General features: G+C 52.1%; 6 protein-coding genes across 6 annotated transcripts; 4 read left to right on the top strand and 2 right to left on the bottom strand.

Moving 5' to 3' along the window:
• Positions 1–287: 287 nt before the first annotated feature.
• BKA58DRAFT_461426 (cytochrome P-450) lies at positions 288–2390 on the top strand (the record flags this gene model as incomplete). The annotated part of the gene is made up of 4 exons (XM_046174800.1): positions 288–323; positions 378–1499; positions 1557–1729; positions 1791–2390. The coding sequence occupies 4 exons, from the start codon at positions 288–290 to the stop codon at positions 1945–1947; spliced, it is 1488 nt and encodes a 495-aa protein (XP_046022497.1). The 3' UTR covers positions 1948–2390.
• Positions 2343–3636, top strand: BKA58DRAFT_223803 (P-loop containing nucleoside triphosphate hydrolase protein). Its single transcript, XM_046166301.1, has 2 exons — positions 2343–2593; positions 2666–3636. The coding sequence occupies exons 1-2, from the start codon at positions 2518–2520 to the stop codon at positions 3469–3471; spliced, it is 882 nt and encodes a 293-aa protein (XP_046022496.1). The 5' UTR covers positions 2343–2517; the 3' UTR covers positions 3472–3636.
• Positions 3637–4349: 713 nt separating this feature from the next.
• BKA58DRAFT_223770 (heat shock protein 70 family) lies at positions 4350–7121 on the top strand. The gene is made up of 5 exons (XM_046166300.1): positions 4350–4845; positions 4902–5011; positions 5068–5418; positions 5468–6291; positions 6345–7121. Exons 1-5 carry the CDS (start codon positions 4605–4607, stop codon positions 6844–6846), a joined length of 2028 nt encoding a protein of 675 aa, XP_046022495.1. The 5' UTR covers positions 4350–4604; the 3' UTR covers positions 6847–7121.
• A 1912-nt stretch (positions 7122–9033) lies between these two features.
• On the bottom strand, positions 9034–10114 carry BKA58DRAFT_404134 (uncharacterized protein; the record flags this gene model as incomplete). The annotated part of the gene is made up of 2 exons (XM_046171830.1): positions 9034–9958; positions 10011–10114. 2 exons carry the CDS (start codon positions 10112–10114, stop codon positions 9034–9036), a joined length of 1029 nt encoding a protein of 342 aa, XP_046022494.1.
• Positions 10115–13905: 3791 nt separating this feature from the next.
• BKA58DRAFT_404133 (heterokaryon incompatibility protein-domain-containing protein) lies at positions 13906–16171 on the top strand (the record flags this gene model as incomplete). The annotated part of the gene is made up of 2 exons (XM_046171829.1): positions 13906–14272; positions 14355–16171. The coding sequence occupies 2 exons, from the start codon at positions 13906–13908 to the stop codon at positions 16169–16171; spliced, it is 2184 nt and encodes a 727-aa protein (XP_046022493.1).
• A 933-nt stretch (positions 16172–17104) lies between these two features.
• On the bottom strand, positions 17105–17731 carry BKA58DRAFT_471524 (uncharacterized protein; the record flags this gene model as incomplete). Its single annotated transcript, XM_046175233.1, has 3 exons — positions 17105–17225; positions 17276–17617; positions 17681–17731. The coding sequence occupies 3 exons, from the start codon at positions 17729–17731 to the stop codon at positions 17190–17192; spliced, it is 429 nt and encodes a 142-aa protein (XP_046022492.1). The 3' UTR covers positions 17105–17189.
• Between the last annotated feature and the right edge of the window lie 2231 nt (positions 17732–19962).

Here is a 19962-nt window from a genome sequence, read left to right as displayed (position 1 = left end):
TGGAGTTATAGTCGAGATCAGAAGCTTAGAGTAGACCGATGAGCCACGTTCATCTCTGTCTGCGTCTATTGGCTCGCCGACGGCCGCGTCACCAGCGAGGACGATGATGCCAGAATCTCGTACGAAAGAGCGAAAGAGGGAAACTGTTGTGAAGTTAATTGGTTCGCTATACTTGCGGGAAAGGACATATCTTGTGAAGGAACCACCTCAGAATGCTATCTTGAAGCTCGTATTTTGAACATTTGGATGAAGAGCCAAGGCGAGCCAACACCAAGCTTTATGCCAAGATGTTGTCTATTATAGCTCTCTTTGTCTTCATCAGTGTATGTATCCACTGCTAGTCATGTTAGCAAGCTCCAAGGTCTGACCCAGTACAGCCCATCGCCTATTTCCTCATCCGCTCAATCTACTACCTCTTTTTCCACCCACTCTCTACCTTCCCAGGCCCTAAACTCTGGGCCATCTCCCGCATCCCTTGGCACTATGTCAACCTCCAAGGCGACCTCGCATGGTGCATTCGAGACATGCACATCTACTACAACAGCCCCGTGATACGCATCGCACCAGACGAGTTATCGTACACCAGCAGCACGGCCTCGAAGAAGATATACGGCTCAAACCCGCCACGCGAGTTTCTCAAATGCCTCGATGGACGCGGTGTCGCTCCCGCGGTAGTAAATGGCCGACGGAGCATCGTTACCGAGACGCCCGAGCGCCACACTGTCCTCCGCCGTGCGATTCAGCCTGCGTTCAGCGAGCGAGCGTTGCGCGACCAAGAACACTTCTTCCGAGAGCACACTGATAAGCTCATCGGACAGTTGCGTAAACCACAGTACAATGCTGTGCAGCAGAACATGCTCCGCTGGTTCAGTCTGTTGAGTTTCGATATTATGAGCGACCTCGCCTTCAGTCAGCCGGCAGGCTGCCTAGACCGTGCTGATGAGCCTTGGGTTGCCGTCATCGGGGCGCGTATCAAGAGTATTGCTTGGCATCAGCTCGCTGCTCATTACCACATCGAATGGATACTCAGGTGGACAGCGCCCAAAGCGGCTATGGAGGCGCGGAAGCAGCACCAGACTTTGACGCGTGAAAAAGTACAGCGACGGATTGATGAGGAGCATGGTGGAGTACGGAAAGAGAAGAGAAGGGATTTTATGAGCTACGTTCTTGGTAATGAGAGTGCGAGTCTGAGTAACACGGACCTTTACGGTCTGGCGAGTGCGTTGATTGTGGCGGGCAGTAACACGGCTGCGTATGCGATGAGCGTGTTCGTCTTCTTCGTTTGCAGACATCCGGAAGCTTATGCGAAGGTCGTTGCCGAGGTTCGAGGCAGATTTGCGAACGAAGAGGACATCACCATGGTTGCTGCTGGTGAGCTGCCTTACTTGAAGGCTTGCATCGATGAGTCGTTGCGCATATCGCCACCAACGCCATCAGCTTTTCCACGCTGGGTTCCAGAGGGCGGAGAAGAGATAGACGGTAGATGGATACCGGGTGGAGTAAGTCTGCTTTTGCATCATGGCCGTGGCAACTTATATTGACCAATCGAATCACAGATGGCCGTAGGCATGCACAATCTGGCGGCCTGTCACGCTCCATGGAACTGGCATCGACCTCTTGACTTCTTCCCCGAGAGGTGGTTGCAGACGAAAGAAGGAGAGTTTGCTAGCGACGATCGAGGCGCATCCCGTCCTTTCTCTTACGGAAGACATGATTGCATCGGACAAACGTAAGGATTCCTTCCCCTCTCTTTTATTGCTAGAAACCTCACTGACTTCATCATTTCCCAGTATGGCAATGAACGAGATGAGACTGGCTTTGGCCAAGCTCTTCTGGAACTTCGACGTCGCGCTTAGCCCGAACAGTGAGAATTGGTGGATCTCTCAAAAGTCGTATTTGATATGGGAGAAGAAGCCGCTCATGGTCACCATAAAGCCAAGGCAGTAGTTAGGATTTGTCTCAGCGTCTGTCATGTCAGCACACAAATCTATGTAAAGTTTACTTGTCCTGTCTCCTTGAAAAGACGATGTCCGTATGAAACACTGGCATAGTCGTCTTGCGTCACGTGAATTTGACGGCACAAAGCTCCTCTTTTCGGACACATATGTACCGAACCAGGTGGTGGGTGCGTATGCTCTGTCGTACGTTTGGGGTATTGGCCGATCATGCGCGATGCGTTTGCAAGGCCGCTTTGCTCGGTCCGTTGCACTTCGGCCCGAGTGTGTTGAGACTAGGGATGGGTCTAACGGTAGATCAATCTGATAGCAGTGTACGCTCCTCGGCGATTAAATTCGAGCCGAAATAGCAAGTGAACGGCCATTCCTTTCACCACGTGGTAGACGCTCTGGCGGACATTGTAGATGAATGTTTACCACGGTCTGTGGCGATTAAATGTTAGAACAGCTAGCCTTTTGACGAACTTGCAGATGGTCGAGAGACGTTACCGTCCGGTTTCATTCCTGACCACATTCACTCAATCGCCGTTCTGCCTGACTGCTACCAGCTTTGGTCTGAGCCATGGCGACACCAGCCTCTATCGCCACTCGCCCCAAGCGAGAGCTCAAAGTGCTTTCACTGGGTATGACACGCACTGGTGAGTTCTCTAAACCTTGGCTTTGTGCTGTTATATATAGCCGCTAGGAGAAGCTGACTAGAGTGAACGTAGGGTCGGCCTCCATCACTCAAGCCCTCGAGGTACTCGGATATCAAGGCGTGCATCACGGCATTCAAGCCATCAGTTCGCCGGTCGAGTGGGATTTCTTCAGCAAAGCATGCGATGCTTTCTACCCCGTACTGCCGACCTACACCGGCGCGCCATTCACACGCGCCGACTGGGATGTTATCTTTGGGCCTTATGAGGCCGTTACCGACATGAGCTCCTTCTTCGCGACGCAGCTCATCGAGGCCTATCCCGAGGCAAAGATCATCCTGGTAGAGCGTGATGTCGACGAGTGGTACGACAGTATGGAAGCAGCCATCTTCAGCACCACATGGGGGCTTCGCGCTGACCTCGTAATCAACATACTAGGTCCGCTATATGGGCTCAACGGCGGCAAGACGATTCGCAAAATCATGTTGGGCTTCTATGGTGTGAGCAATGTGCAAGAGATGCGGCGAGTTGCCAAGGATCGGTATAGGCTGCATTATGCGGAAGTCCGGGCTGCGGTGCCTGCCCACCGCTTACTCGAGTTCCGCCTGGAGGATGGCTGGAAGCCGCTATGCGAGTTTCTAGAGAAAGAGGTACCAGACGCACCATTTCCTGTGAAGAACAAGAGAGATGAGCATGTGAAGCGGGTAAAGCAAAAGCAAGACATGTTTTTCAAACACGTTGCAGCAAGATTTGCCAAGAAAGCAATACCCTCCGCCCTGAGTGTCGGCATCCTCGGCCTGGTTGTGTGGAAGAGCAGATCTGGTGTGCGATGGGCTGAGATATTGAGCACCCTCAAGAAGATGTTGGCAGAGGCCTGGTGACGAGTTTCGCTGGTCGTAGCGGCGATGCGGCTGATCGGCAGAGTGGGACAGTGGAACGATCGCGAAGATTCTCTTTGGCAGACCTAAGTAATCCGGAATGAAGCATCAAGCAACGCGCATATACTATTCATCGCTCCTCCCGCAGTCAAAGAAGCCAGTTCTCCTTACCGGCGAATTTGTTCACATGTGCAAATATGGCGACTAGTCGTGAATGGCGAGCAGAGTGCACCGACACCTCCTCATACTAGGCAGCTGTGAGGATACCTGTCGCAGTGTGTTCACATCCGGTGGCAGCAAGATTGAGGAAACGTTGCCTGTAGACAAAGGAGTCATCGAGGTGAATGGTGTTGGCGGTGCGGTGGAGCCAGTGTCTCGTGTAGATCTGTCTGCCTAGCGACTGGAAGACTACCGAAAGGACACCTGGAACTTGGGACAGACAACGAGGACCGTGTCCGAGATTGCCGACGCAAGGACTCAGACCGGCTGAGGTTTCGTGCAGGGTGAAAATGGCGATTTTGCAATTGAAGTGTACCCATCCGCGACTTGGACGTCAAGATGGCAGAGCACCGAGGTTTCCAGATGTTCGCGTTCGCTTAGATGGAGGGGTAAATTGGACTAGAGGCACGATAGCAGATAACGACGGAGCTGCGACTTCCTCATCACCGTCTACACAAGAAGCTACCGTGGCCTATAGGTATGCATAGCGCGGAATCACACATGCTACACAGGAGCCGTGAAGGCCCAGTGCTAGCGAATTACACGTGTCCTGTAGCCAGCTGCGTCAAACGCAGGTGAAATTGAGGCTGATGCGGGCGGTTGGGGCAAGTGAACGGACCATGGGCGAGCTGCGCGCTAGACCGTTTGCGGAGCAAGATCCTCGAGATCGCAAGGTGTTCTTTCGAAATACTTCCACGACGTGTCCATATAACAGTAGCCTCCCACCGCTACTTGCCCTTCCTCCTCCACTCACCTTGCAACTGCAACCACCGCAACTCGCCTTTTGTTTTCTTTCCTAGCGATACCCGGAGAGCCTCGTCTACTCCACACATTGCGAGCTCCCAGAGAGTTACGCCCGCACTTGCACCTGGCATCCAGGCCATACCCACAGTCTTGAGGACTACACACACATCACAATGGCACGAAGCTCGCGGGGCGCCAACCAGCGCTCAACATGGAGCATTGCCTTCTACCTCCTCCTCGTCCTTGTCGGCGGTCTGATGCTGGCTAAGACAGCACACGCCCAGGACCAGGAACCCATCAAGGAGGACAGCAATGCTGTCTCCGGTCCCGTCATCGGTATCGATCTGGGAACCACCTATTCCTGCGTCGGTATCATGAAGAACGGAAAGGTCGAGATCATCACCAACGACCAGGGTAAGTTTGCATGCTCGACCATCTCCCACAACCAAACTGACATGTGTCCTCTCCAGGTAACCGTATCACACCTTCTTGGGTAGCCTTCACCGATGACGAGCGTCTTGTCGGAGACGCCGCCAAGAACCAGTTCGCCTCCAACCCCGAACGCACCATCTTCGATATCGTACGTACACTCCCGTATACTGTTGTTGGAAAGCTGTCATACTGACTGTAGAGCAGAAACGACTCATCGGTCTCAAGTACAAGGAGAAGTCTGTTCAGAATGACATCAAGCACTTCCCCTTCAAGGTCGTCAACAAGGGCGGTCAACCCAAGGTTTCCGTTCCGGTTCACGGCGAGGAGAAGACCTTCACCCCCGAGGAGGTTTCCGCCATGGTTCTGGGCAAGATGAAGGAGGTGGCTGAGAGCTACCTTGGCGAGTCTGTCAAGAACGCTGTCGTTACCGTTCCCGCCTACTTCAACGACGCTCAGCGTGCCGCCACCAAGGACGCCGGAACTATCGCTGGTCTCAATGTTCTCCGTGTTGTGAACGAGCCCACCGCTGCCGCTCTGGCTTATGGCCTCGACAAGGTACGACATCAACATCTCCCGTTGAAGCAACTCGGCTAACGCACCACAGACCGACCAGAAGGAACGTCAGGTTCTCGTCTACGATCTCGGTGGTGGTACTTTCGATGTTTCCATCCTCACTATCGAATCCGGCGTTTTCGAGGTTCTGTCTACCGCTGGTGACACTCATCTCGGTGGTGAAGACTTTGACAACCGTGTCATCAACTACTTCACTAAGAAATACAACAAGGAGAACGACGTCGACATCACCAAGGATTCCAAGACCATGTCCAAGTTGAAGCGCGAGGTTGAGAAGGCCAAGCGTACTCTCTCTTCCCAGAAGACCACCAAGATCGAGATTGAGTCTTTCTTCAAGGGCAAGGACTTCTCCGAGACCCTCACCCGCGCCAAATTCGAGGAGCTCAACAACGACCTCTTCAAGAAGACCCTCAAGCCCGTTGAACAGGTTCTCAAGGACGCCAAGATGAAGAAGGGCGACGTTGACGACATTATTCTCGTTGGTGGTTCCACTCGTATTCCCAAGGTCCAGGCCATGCTTGAGGAGTTCTTCGGAAAGAAGGCTCGCAAGGATGTCAACCCCGATGAGGCTGTCGCTTACGGCGCTGCTGTTCAGGGTGGTGTTCTCTCCGGTGACGCCGCTACCGACGACCTCGTTCTCATGGATGTCAACCCTCTTACTCTTGGTATTGAGACCACTGGTGGTGTCATGACCCATCTTATCAAGCGTAACACCGTCATCCCCACCAAGAAGAGCCAGATCTTCTCCACGGCCGCCGACAACCAGCCCGTAGTCCTCATCCAGGTCTTCGAAGGAGAGCGATCCATGACCAAGGACAACAACCAGCTCGGAAAGTTCGAGCTCACCAACATTCCGTAAGTCATCCATGCTTGAAGCATACATATGAACAAAAATTAACAACATGTAGTCCCGCGCCTCGTGGTGTTCCTCAGATCGAGGTTACGTTCGAGCTCGATGCCAACGGTATTCTCAAGGTCTCCGCTATCGACAAGGGCACTGGTAAGGGTGAGTCAATCACCATCACCAACGACAAGGGCCGTCTCAGCAAGGATGACATTGACCGCATGGTCGAGGAGGCGGAGAAGTACGCCGAGGAAGACAAGGCCAACCGCGAGCGCATTGAGTCTCGCAACAAGCTCGAGAACTACGCCTACAGCCTCAAGAACCAGGTCAACGACGACGAGGGTCTTGGTGGCAAGATCGAGGAGGAGGACAAGGAGTCTCTCCTCGAGGCCGTCAAGGAGACTCAGGACTGGCTCGAGAGCAACGCTGCCGAGGCCGCGGCTGAGGACTTTGACGAGCAGTTCCAGAAGCTGTCTGACGTCGCCTACCCCATCACCTCCAAGCTCTACGGCTCTGGCGGCCCCGGTGGTGACGATGAGATGCCCGATGACCACGACGAGTTGTAGATGGTTGACTGTAGAGTCGCCAGATGTTGCATCCTTCATGTCACATTTTGGTTGCATTGGCACCCACGTGTATGAGTAGAAAAGCACTTTTCGCATTGGAGATATGGCTTGCTTAGACGCACTCAGATATATGCGCAGTTTGCTTTACCAGTCATGGGCGTATTCACATGGAATGGAAGACTTATGAGATCAATTTGCCCTTCCAATGATGTCTGATGTCGCTTGAATTCGTGTCGCGTGTTGCTGCATACAGAGTGCTGAATGTTGATACGTGACTACTTCCTAAGACAATGTCGGCTCCTAGGTTGATTATTGAGGTAATAACCGCAATGTGCTTCACCGTCATCAGTCAAGCGCGCCACAGAAAGCGAGTTTCTAATGTACCAGTGACGATGATGTCTATCTTCTTGTTCTCGTGCATTGCTGTGAATGCGGTTGTTCGTGACGCGTTTAGAAGGAACCTTTTGTAGCCTCGTCCTCATCCCTGGGGGTGGCTAGATCATGATATATCGGGTAGGATCAAACGCCATCCTAGAACATCTCTACTTATTAAAGTCTAACCTTGTGTATACTACAAACTGCGACACGAAATCTAGCCCTCGTCTTCTGTTTAACGGTCGCTTCTGGAAGGCTCCCTCCTCGTGGCTCTCGTATTGCATGTGCCGCTTTACCCAGCTTGGCCTGCCAGGACAAAGGTCCGGCAAGCTGGTGTACCAACGAAATCGACGTTCTAGAGGAATGTTGAACATTCAATAGTGTCATGCCATGTTCTCGTATTGTCCTTGTACTTGAGTGAGGGGCTTCCCTTCCATGTTTTCTTTTCGCCAACGTGCATCGTGTCTTTGTTGCTCCTTCCTTACTAATACTCTGGGTATCGCGCATGGAAAGAACCTGCTCTAGGGCTCTGCTGATGTTCACGCCCATCAACTTACTCGACAAGTGCTCTTCCGTTCTCCTTCGTTGTCATGCGGGGTTCTTTCGTTTGGTGCCGTGGTTGCGCTTTCCCCTTGCGAGCGTTCTTACATTCAACATCTTTCCCAGCAGAACGTGGAGCGCCAGACATGTCTTTGGTGCATTTGCCGGGCTCACTGTGAGTGATTCATTCCAAGACAGTGCCGCGAGGTTTGATTCTTTGGTCGGGTGTTTGCGCTTTCTTTCTACGCGTGTGTCGCGACTTCCTCGTTTTGACACCATGGCTGCCGCGCTCGAAAAACTGTCGCCTGGTCGTTCCTACCTTTGATGGATTTGTCTGGCCATCGCTCTTCGACTTTCGATCGCCGTCGCTGGATCAATACTACAACTCGCCTAGGGAGGGTGATTATTCGCGCTGCGGGCAAACCTCTAGGGCTGGCTAGCCACCATGCCACCATCACCAAAGGTCCGGAGATCCACGACACCCAACCAGACGCACGCGCGATACATACCAACAGGTCGTTCGAGATCCGAATCGGTACACGCGCGCAGTATCGTCGCAGTCGATCGATAAACCATCTGGTCGACTCATTAATTCGTTAAGCCAGCGCTATATTCTAGTAGCCCAACGATGCATCGAAGCTACGAGGAGACTACGCGGCCTCTAATCACAGCCACATCCAAATCCTGGACCACGCAAGATTTGGATCGTGAAGGGACAATCGCTCCACTTGTGCAGCAGTAGTAACGGCTATACATACATACTCCAGGCAATATGCTCCGTGGTCGGACATATGCTTGCGAAGTCCTGGTTTCTTGCCCTGGCCTAGGAGCACAACAACCTTGGAGATAGCAGCAAACGTTATGTCTGAGCGTCAATATTGGAGAACCAGGATAGTCCCGAACGGGGACCACGCCGATCACAACACGCAATTAGACATGATGACGCGTGCAATATCACGAGCTTCACACGGAATCTCAAGCATGCAAGGCAGGTAATGTACTTTTTATGGCTTTTCGAATTTGCGAGGTACTAACAATAAACATTTACAAAATACACATAGACCGCTAAGAGCCGTGACGAATAACGCGAATGGACCTGCGACCACTACCCAAAGTGCACATGGGCATCTTGCCAGGCAACTAAGTCAAGACGACTGCCTGGGCAAGGAGACGTTCAGGTCGGCAAGGTACAAATGGGGAATATGGCGAAGAGTAATACACAAAATGACCCAAGGCACAATCCAACTCCAAGCATGTTCATGTCGGAAGCGTTTAGGAGATGACAACCTTGACGGTCTCACCGTTCTGGCCCATGGAGCAACCACCACCGGTACCAGCCATGACAGCGTCGTAGCCGCCACCGCCACCACCGCTGGCGTTGCAGTTGAAGAGGTCGTAGTCGGAACCCATCTCGCAGGTATCCATGCCGTTCTTGCACTTGAAGACACAGGTGTCCATGTCGGAGACGCACTTGGAGCCCTTGGAGCTGATGCTGTCACCGTTCATGTTGATGTTACGCGAGACATCGAAGGCACCCTGGGCACCGAAGGTGACCTCCCACCAAGTGTTGTTGATTTGGAAACCGTCGTCCTTGTAGCCGGGGAATACGGGGGCGCAAGCGGAAGGTACACCCTCCTTCCAAGAGAGCTCGAGCGACTTGCCGGCGGGGATCTTGACAGAGATGTCGGGTGTGTTGGCCTTGACAGACATACCAGAGTAGCCGAGTGCCCTCCAGCAGAACAGGAGCATGTCTTGATCGGAGCGGTCGTTGATGAACTCGGCCTTCCACTTGCTGTCACCGCCGACCCAGATACCGTCCCACTCCGACTGCTTGTTCACTCCCTTCTTGCAACCGAGCTCCTCGACCCAGTCCTGGACATCGTCGAAGATGGAGCTAACGAGTCCACCGATAGCGTCACCAACGTTGTCCAAAGCGTCGCCGAGGTCACCAAGAGGGTCGTTAGACTCTGCGGAGGTAGCGGCAGGCTTGGCGCTGGTGGTAGTGGGCTCCTGCTTGGTGGAGGAAGGCGTGGGCTCGGCCTGAGTCTTGTAGTCGGCAACCTCAGCAACCTTGGGGGCAGCCGCAGGGGCAGGAGTAGGAGTAGGGGTGGCGAAGACGGAGCTCCAGTCGACATCGCTCAGATCGTATGCGACCTTGCTCCAGTCAACTTCGTTGGCGGCACTGCGCTTGACCTCACTGCAAAGAGTTAGCATCATGGTTTCCTTGTCGACTTGAAGGCATTACTTACGCTTGACGGCGGGCGTGGAAGCTGGCGTGACGGTTGTGCAGGTTGGCGGCAGCGGCCTGGCCAACAACGATGGTGCTCAGCACCGCGGCGGAAGAGTAACGCATATTGAAGTTGCGTAAGGGTGATTGAGTAAGGTAAGCGCTGAGTATTTATACTGCGGACAGGTCGTAACGTCGTTCAACGGCGTGTCGTGATGCGCTGGTAGTGGTTGTTCAACGAGTAGTTGAGGTATGAGTAATGAGTGACTGGGTGAGCTAGCTAGCAGACGCAAGACGGGCGTGAAAGAGTGAACGCGCGAATTTGCCTTTTTAAAAAGAGGGACAGTCGGTGGATTATATGTTGGGGTGAAGGAGGAAAAGGGAAACAAGCGGCCAGGCACAAAGGTAAGTGGACCTTCAGCCGGGCTGCCCCCATCTCATCTCCTGGGAGACCGAAATGGACTAGCGCACTGCGGACTATCCCCGTTACTAATTTAGTCAGGGCCAATTGCACCGGATGTTGCACCCCTGAATAGCGCGCGATCCTGGCTCGGCTGGCGCTTCTCATTGGTGTGCCTGGCTCAGGCACAGTTGGCGCTCCGAGGTTTCAGCCGCTTTTGATCTCTCTTCGTCGCTTCATCGCCTGTCGCAGCCGCGTTCCCCTTGGCCAGACTCGCAAGCGGCAAGGAAGCAAAGACTTGTCGCTCGACTTTCACAACGACAGTGCGCAATCCCAAGGCGCGGCACTCGACTCAGCACCCGCGGGCGACGACGTGAAGGCCGCGCAATTGCGATCTACACAGTGTGGAACCTGAACAGCTGTGATTGGGGCAGCCGCCCGTGGATACTGACCCTCCAGATTCCAGAACGTTTTCCACACATCGGCGCCGCGTTGCCTGCGTGTTCCTGTCACACTCCGGCACGTGTTTTCACCCAACGAGTCTAGTCTCCGTCACCCTGACGAGTCCACAACCTTCATCTATCACTGTCACTGCCGTGTGCAGACACAATGTACACTCCATTCAGCCGCGACCGTCTGTGAGCCGGACAAGTCTTCACCATCGGCTATACATGCGTAACTCCCACGCTCCGTCAGGGCATGCAGTCCTTCCGCAGAATCGTGACGCAACCGTCCACACTACGACTTTTTGCCTCGCCCATTTCCACATCTGCAGCCCACCTGCACCTAGGCAGGATTCCCTCCATTCACGGATCAGCAAGATGTGCCGATGCAACGTTTGTGGAGCCCCGGTGCCGTCAGCGGGACGATAAGGCTCTTTATCGCAACGTGGTAGCCGGTATATGCATGGTGAAAATCTGGAAAACTACCCACTGTTAGTACGGTGTACAGCGACACCGCCAGCCATGACCAGAAAAGCCTCACACGACGTGGTGGGTCGCTGTTCGCTGGATCTTCCCTGTGACGCTCCTCCGAGCAGAAACGGACCGGTAAGCGAGAACCATGTGTAAAGTCTGCTCACCGGCCTCTGGACCTTCTCTCATGCCCAGCAAGAATAGTGACGCGGACATCCTTGTGCTTTCAGTGTCTGTTTTAGTTCTTGCATGGTTGTGCTGCGTATTGCCCTCGACATTGTACATGTGGTCGAGCACGCTGCCCTTGCACAGAGTAACAACACGGCCTCTATGCGTCAACTGAGACATTGCGAGACCAAGAGCTACACAGAAAGACTACTGCATGTGGACATCTTCTGTTCCTGCCGCCGTTCTCTAGGCGACACACATACTCTCTAGTTCAGCCAGTCATACTATCACTATCATCTGCCGGACCGACACCTCAGCATTTGTCGCCCGAAACTTCCCATTGGCGGACATCACAACACTACCATCATGATTTTCCAGTCAAACCAATCACACGAAAAGCGCAACGCCCTGCGGAGCCGACGACGAAAAACTCAAGCAAGACGTTCGCAAGTGTTGCCTGCTTATCGATACCTACTCAGAGCCGGGTTGGTGTGACATCACTAGGTGTAAGACTACCAACAAGCGAATGTGTTCTAGACAACTACAGGTAATTTCGCTTGTGGAAGGGATTTGTGGTGCTGTGGAGCGGATCTACCAGTCATACCTCGAGTTCGTCTGCTCGACTGGCTGCGAGATGATGGAAGAGTGCTTCCTGGCAGAAACTTCTTTTTGGCTCTACACATCCGCTGACAGGGTATTCGCAATCGCGGGTCTTGGAGACGCGCGAGCGGGCGGACATATCGGTCAGATCGGGCAGCAGACATGCAACATGACGGACGTGGCATCTGGCTTCGAATCGAGGTGGAAGTGGCCATATCGATCGTAGTGATGACTCAATCATGTCGCCATGACGCGAAATGTTGGAATTGCGGAATCTAATGTCTGCCCTATGCACTCTCGCGTTGATTGCAAATATCGTCGTTCATAACAACAGCAACAACAACAATTTGGCGTTGTAGTGGGGACCCATGTTCCCACCCCTCAGCACCAGCGGTTCCCCCTCAAGCACCCCTCACCCAACAATCCCAAACACAATCTCGCTACCACGCAAAAACCAAATGACGCCCCTCGACTCATGTGTTTCCTTCCTCGCCGCCGAAACAAACCTAAAGCCACCGACTGTTGCTAACTGAAGCCTGCCTAGACTGTCAAAAAGTCCGTTTTGGCAGCGGGCGCTTCGTTGCTGGTTGTGTTGTTGCGTGGTTCGGCAGGTCTGCACCATTGCGCTGGTGCGGATGTGGTGCCTGTCGATCAAACGCGTTCTCGGTTGGTGCTGCGTGCGCACCGCAGGAGATCAGGTTTGCCGATCTGAGTGGCGGGCGGGCGTTGGGTGTCGCCGTGCGGTGAGGTCGCGGCCCCAACAACACAACACAACAGTCATGCTTGGTATCACGGCGACGATTTTATGCGCTGCATGCGACTGGTAATGATAGTGTTGTGGGAAGTGTTGCGACAAGGCATCTGACGTTTCGGTGCTGAGGCACGCCCCGCGGCGTCGACAGGCAGACACGTTACCCCATCACGACGTTCATCTCGCAACACCTGTCAACAGATGTCACTTAGACGACTAATCTCATGCCACAGTTTCCGTTCAACTTAGCAACACGTGGCTGGTTGGTCAACGGACTCTAGAAGTTCTAAAGTCGCAGTTCCCGCCCGTCGCGAGACGCGCAATGCCGAACTCGGTCCCTGAACTATCCACCCATCCACATGTTCGCAGAAGCGCGCAGACAGCGTGGTGAGACCGGCTATACGAGTAGCGTACCACAAAACCTTTCCATCTCTTGCATTTCGCTATCTCATCGTTTCAGGTTGGCTTATCGCACCCCCCGCCGCCGCCGCTAGAAGAAACAAAGAACAAAAAAATTCATAAGAAGGAAGTGAGACAGATATGCGTGCCAACCGTTCCGTTCAGCTCCTACGCAGGCCCAGACGCCATATTCGCTGTGGGAGCCCAGCTGCTCCATATTAGCCTTATCGCGCCACGTCACCGACTTTGCAGTCAGCCGCACCCGCCTTCCGGCTGAACCTGTTCAACTCCCAAGAACACGGCTAGGCAAAAGAGGATTAACTCACAGTACCACAGAGCACCCTGTTCTTTTCGTCACAAAAGAGCACGCCATTAACATATGTATTCTCGTGACCTTGTTTCCCTGAGGGCAACTTAGGTCTGCATCAAACAAGTTCAAACTTCGTAGGCAGCTTAGTCACCTGCGAGATGTTTGAGCTGAAGCTATATGGTGGTGGCTGTGTAGAGGGCTCATCGCGTTCGGCGGCATAAATTGGACCCGTACATCTTCGACCGCTGTACGCTTTCATGCTGCTACTTGGTCAACAACGTTCAGAAGAATAAAGCGCGCCTTTGACTCAGACTGCGTCCCGGTCTTGGTCCGGGCTGGTCATTGAGATTGTACTTTGGCGTTTTTGTCTCAACAATGTTCAGCATGGCAAATGATTTATGCGACGAGTGCCAGCGGATCTCTATCGATACCTTGCGATCAAGCAGCGGCTTTGCGCACTCGAGTTTACTACACAATATAGACTGCGGCATATCGTCCGAATGTGCGCTGTGCTCCGAGATCGAAAAGGCTCTTCCCCAACACATTGCAAGGGAAAGGCTCGACGACAAGGTCCGGTACGAGAGACCTGATGTTCGATTTTATGTTCATCCAGATCAGATCGGTGACTTGTTTGTTACTGTTGGCTGTCGACCACAAGATATTAGATGGCTGGCTGGTCGCAGCCTAGTTTCCAAGAGTAAAGGAGGTTTAGTACGGTCATTTCGGGTATTTGCCGATCGTGGTATGTGTGGCTTTCGTCCAGTGCGGTTTCTGGACGCTACTCATAATCTTCTACTTTGCAATATTGGTCTGACACCATCTAGGTACTGCTGTGGAGAATGTATGCCGATACAGTAACCCTCTTCCGGAGCCGTTTTCGGATAAAGCCTTCAACTTGATCAAGCTATGGCTCCATCGATGCCTTGGAAGTCATGAACACTGCCGCACGGCGTCGACGAACAAGCTTCCAAGCAGAGTTATTGACGTAGGTCCTGCGGACGGATCACAAAATCCGTTCCTTCATGTGTCAAGCGAGTGTAGTACCTACGACAAGCTGTCTGATGTCTCGCAACGATATATTGCACTCAGTTACTGTTGGGGTTCGCATCTATGGGCAGGAAAAGACGCCCAGGTCACCACGGCTTCCTCTCTCGAGGCAAGGAGAAGAGGGATTCGCATCACGGATCTTCCACAGACGATACATGATGCGGTCGTCATTACCAGGAGGCTAGGCGTCCGGTACCTCTGGGTTGATGCGCTGTGTATATTACAAGGTTCGGACGCCCTGGCAAAAGCGGACTGGGAACGTGAGTCTTCAAAGATGGCGGATGTCTATGGCGGTGCATTTCTGACTATTGCTGCTGCATCTGCACGCAGTGTCCACGAAGGCATCTTCCACGATAGGAAGCCCCAAGGAAAACAAGTCGTCATGCAATTCTCTGCGGGAAACAATGGTTCGCTGGAAGGTCCGATCTACATCCAACATAACCCAGTATTTCGTGACTGCATTGATGAGCCTTTGTATCATCGCGGTTGGACAATACAAGAACGCATACTTTCCCCTCGTGTGGTCGTATTCACTCGCGACCAACTCGTCTGGAATTGTCAAACTCAGAATCTGACAGAGAGCGGAATCGAAATGAATGCGGTGGGCCAACTGAGACTTCGGACCCCTGATATCTTGGAGGATGGAGGTGCTTTACAATTCTGGCATTCTGTCGTCCGAGATTATAGTTCTCGCCATTTGACAAATGCGACCGACAAGCTGCCAGCTATCTCTGGACTAGCTGCTGCTCTGTGTCAACAAACAGGAGACAGGTATCTTGCTGGATTGTGGGAGAACAGTATCTTTGATGATTTGTTATGGGCGAACGCATCTCTTTACAGTAGTCGTGGAAACAGAGTCGCCCCTTCTCGTCTGCCGGGCTATCGAGCGCCTTCGTGGTCATGGGCCTCCGTGCACGGGAACATCGATTTCCATCGTTCGTCCAAGGATCCTGCGTCATATTGCGCAAAATTCTTATGGTGTCACGTTACACATTCTGGAATCGATAAGCTCGGAGCGGTATCTGGAGGCTGGATAAAGTTACGTGGCCCTTTGGTACGAGTCTTGAGATACGGTTTAGAACGCGGGTCCAATCTTATAGTCCAGACAGGGACAGGACAAGATGCTATGTCAGTGTGTTTGGGCCAAGCGATACTCGATGCTGGGAAGAAGGATATAGAAATCTCTACACCAGCATCCAACGACGAGTTCTCTGACATTTGGGTCCTTCGTATCAAGACGAAGGCAGGCTTAGTATTGAGAGTAGCACATGGCGAAGACTGTGCAGATGCAACAGACGACGATGAGAGTTTGTCAACAACAGACGACAGCCACGTCTCGGTTGCAGCAGATAGCGGCGGCAAACGGGACAAACAGCTTCTTGGAAGCGATATTGTACAGCGATTACGGAATATCTGGGAACGTCTGCCCTGGAAGAAGCCGAAAACAGTCATCATGCCGCCAGTTCATGAAGTCATACGGCCAAGAAAAGGACCAATTCCCAAGAGATTCCGCCGTATTGGAATGATTGAGTTAGAAGACATTGGGATGCAGGGATTCAAACATTGCGAGAAACGGACAGTCACCATCGTATAGTCTAGGCCCGATCAAGAGACTGTAGAATGGAAATGGAAGCTTTAAATCTGTTGCGTCCGATTCGGCCCTGGTCGATACAGCTGGAGAGTGCATTCTCGGCCCAATTGTTTCGTACATAGCCGCTGTGCATTCTCATCGAGTTGTTTGTTCTTCCGCTGAGCAACGATCCTAAGTACGGAGCATCTAGTGTTATCGAACAATAGCACCGTCTGCTTACTCCACTCACGAAAGCAAACAAAGCCAACCTCAAACGCACTACCAACATGTCTAATCACATACCAGAAACCATCTTCCGGCTCACCTAGAAGTACCATATTATCTACTTCATACCAAAATAAACCAAGATCGATGCAGATCATTCCTCTCATCGCAACTCCAACCAGCTTGACCATCTCAACAGCCTCAACGTCCCTTGGAACCACGCTCAACACGTTGATCAAGCATGTGGCAGAAAGCTAATGCAAGCCTAAACGCCTGAGCGCCAGAAGTCCACATCGGCATCGGCATCGGCCGCTGCGAACTATTCTCGGATGCACGGTAGCTATAACCTTTGCTTCTTCCCGCACATTGATTCCTTTAGCTTCCCACAAAAACCGAGATGCGGATTCAAAGGGTGTAGGAGATGGGAATTGTGTGTTTCGCACTGTCTGGCGATACGTACACAGAAGAAGGAACTATTAGAAGCGGAGAGGCGATGGAGGTCTGGTGGTGGGATCCTGGTTTGACGTGAAACTGCACATCAACGCTATGACTAAAATGCTTTAGCAGCCACTTCAGCATATCGTGTATGTATAGCGGTAAGTATGTAGCGAGTTGAAGACAAGCAGACATACGACACATGTCAAAAGTATATGCTAAGGAAGTGATATTCCATTGATAGAAATTCATAGAATGAGTGTAGTTCCAAAAGCTTGTACCCAAGAAGTATTAGCTCTTGGCGAATAGTCGGCTGACACCGACCGTGTTGCTGTCTCAACAGCAACCATATCCACACACTGTCATAAGTGCAGTCAGTCCTCTAGCCCTGTTGCTCAACGAGGATCAGCTTAGCATCCTACACGCATCCATTAGCACAGTTCTCACAATTGACCGCTCACAACTTACACAGCCCCCACCACTAGGCGCGCACTGCGACCCACCCGTGGAAGCCAACTGACAATTAGTAATCTCGAAACGATTATACTTCTTGTCGCTCTTGCGGAAGACATCGAGGAAGACTTTGTCTTCGCCTTCGTAGACCCAGGTTGCCTGGTGGTCGTCACCCAGATCAACTGTACCGCCGTTCTTCCGGTCGTAGTTCTGCTTGCATGTGTCGGCGAAAGACGCGGTTCCGAATGCGCCCAGATCGTCGCCCTCGCCAAAGGCGATCACGTTGCAGGCCGGGATGCAGCAGCCGCCTGGGCAGCCGCCGGCTGCGCCGCCATCGCTCACCGTGATGGCATTGGTCTGGGGTTAGGGTTAGTTTGGGGTTGGCGCAATGGGACGGTATGGGGGAGAGGGGAGGTGTACCGTAGCGAGGAGGGCGATGAAGGCCAGGCTGATGGATTGGATGGAAGGCATGTTGATGGTCCTTGTGAGTTGGATGGCTGTTGTTGATATTGTTGAGGATGCGAGTGGTGCTTGTTGCGAGGTTTGAAGATCATACTTATACCTTTTTTTTTTTCCAATTACCCAGCATCGATTGTTCACACTGGTACTGCGATGACGGAGACTGACGAGCCACTCACGATTCCTGCAACCATCACATACGCAAAGGTATTCCTCGGATGAGAGACATCGCAACCATCAGAGATGTCGATCATTCATGGGTCTGTCTCTGAGCACTTTCCTGAGAGGCAAGATGTCTTGTCCTTGCTCTACTGTAGTGGTTAGACGGTGGATTTGTATGGTAGTTTTAGGCTAGACAACAGGGCGATTGCTTATAGAAGTCTTAGCCTAGACAAGAGAGCAATTGCCTATAGTAGTCTTAGACTAGACAAGTGGGTGATTGCTTACGTTGATCTTAGACAGGACAAGAGGGCGATTGCTTATGGTATCTTGGCACGACGGACAGTGCCGACCTCGTGTTCACTAAACTACAAGCATTGTTTTGTGTTATTCTGTTCGATCATCGAGGGCTGTATGACGACATGTGTTTAAGTCGCAGCAACCATTAAGCGTGGAAATAGCAGTCAAGGTAGTCCTCAATCTGTTGAAGCAGCTGTGTTCAGATATAAGAAGTCATTTTGAAGCAGCCTGTCACTTTCGAATGAATTGTAGCAAACCTAGCCGATTGAATTGCAACATGACCAGACTACTAGGCTATCATCAAGCCCCGGTATGTAGTCTCTGCTTCTGTCTCAATAACGTACTGTCATTATTATCAGCTCAATTAAGGCGATGTTCGACTTCAGTAATAAGCAGCTGAAGTGACCTGCCAAAATGGATACGTGCGGGTACTATGACTTATCGAGAGCGGACAGCAGCTCGCTACAAGATATATCGCCAATGATTCATGAAACATGATAGACCGCTGCGACTGTCTTCTGATTGGAACTGGGTTTTCCATGTAAGCAGTCTAAGGCCAACAAAGCTCGAGTAAGACTGTTAATAATCGTCATCTCAGTCTTACTCGCGCTTTGTTGGCCTTGATCAATCGATCAATTCTGAATCCGCGTGAAAGACTTTGCACTACCTACCTGCAGCGATCTTACCATAACAGTCTCTAGAACAATACGTAGGACCATGAGAACGCTCTCGGGCATACTGTCAGCCTTCGGGCTACGATTCGTAGCAAAAAATGTCGAAGCTAACTTTGCATTGGCATAGTTACCGTCGAGAATCTCAAGGGCTGTGCGACTAGCGAATGGCGGCGGCGAGAAGTCGTAGACTGCACGTGCTGCGGATGTGGCTAATAGGAGGCAGTTTCGCTGACGTCTTATTACGGGCCTTTTGTTTACCCCGGCCTAGAGAATGCTGGGCACAAAGGGTCGGGTCGTCCCATGTTGCATAAGCGGTGTGCATCACGTTATCAATCGTCTCAAACGTGTGGTAGATACGATAATCGGCAGCTTGCTATGTGAGCTCTGTGCCGCGTACTTGATTTTTGGCTGTTGAACCCGCGGATTTGATCCACATTCTTTTATCCGTTCGGTTGAGCAGTTGCGAAACTACATCAGATTCGTCAAACAGGTAAATACTCCAGCCCTTGTTCAGAATCGTGGTCGAGCGCGTCAGCAGGAAATGCGGGGGCACGACGAGTGCCGCTGACTGCTTGCATAAGGCCGGGCTTAGGCTGACCTTGACAAATACAGCGCACGCAGAGGTCTCAAGACCATCAGTAAGAATGACCATGTGTTCAGGAGCCTAAGGTAGTGAAGTGTTAGTCATGGGGCCGCCTGATCATACCATATGGATAGTCGTCAAGATGCGGAATAGCTAATCGAAATTCTCATCTGCCATATTATGTTATTGACACCCTGAGAGTGTGTCGCCGTTGCTGAAGGCCCACACAACTTAGAGAGGATGAGGTGAGATGCAATGAGAAAGAGAGTGAGTCGTGTGTCTGCGGCAAAGATGTGTCGAAAGGGTAGTCAAGATAGTGAAGACATGATGATGGTTATGCACAAGTTCCATTGCTCTCAATTCTCCGCAAAAGAAGTGGGTATATAATACACAATGCGCGCTTCCTCCTTGCGCAAACATCTTCGCTTTTGAGCATAACCCAATCATGCTTACTATACAAGCCCAAGTCTAAGCCTAGGCCTAGATCCCACCCCTTCATCACCATCCCCACATCCCTCCACATATCC

The sequence above is a fragment of the Alternaria rosae genome (genome assembly GCF_020736505.1).
Source record: "Alternaria rosae strain MPI-PUGE-AT-0040 chromosome Unknown BKA58scaffold_8, whole genome shotgun sequence".
Taxonomy (NCBI): Eukaryota; Fungi; Ascomycota; class Dothideomycetes; order Pleosporales; family Pleosporaceae; genus Alternaria; species Alternaria rosae.
Note: the sequence above shows the minus strand (reverse complement) of the source record. Positions and strands in the feature narration are given on the sequence as shown.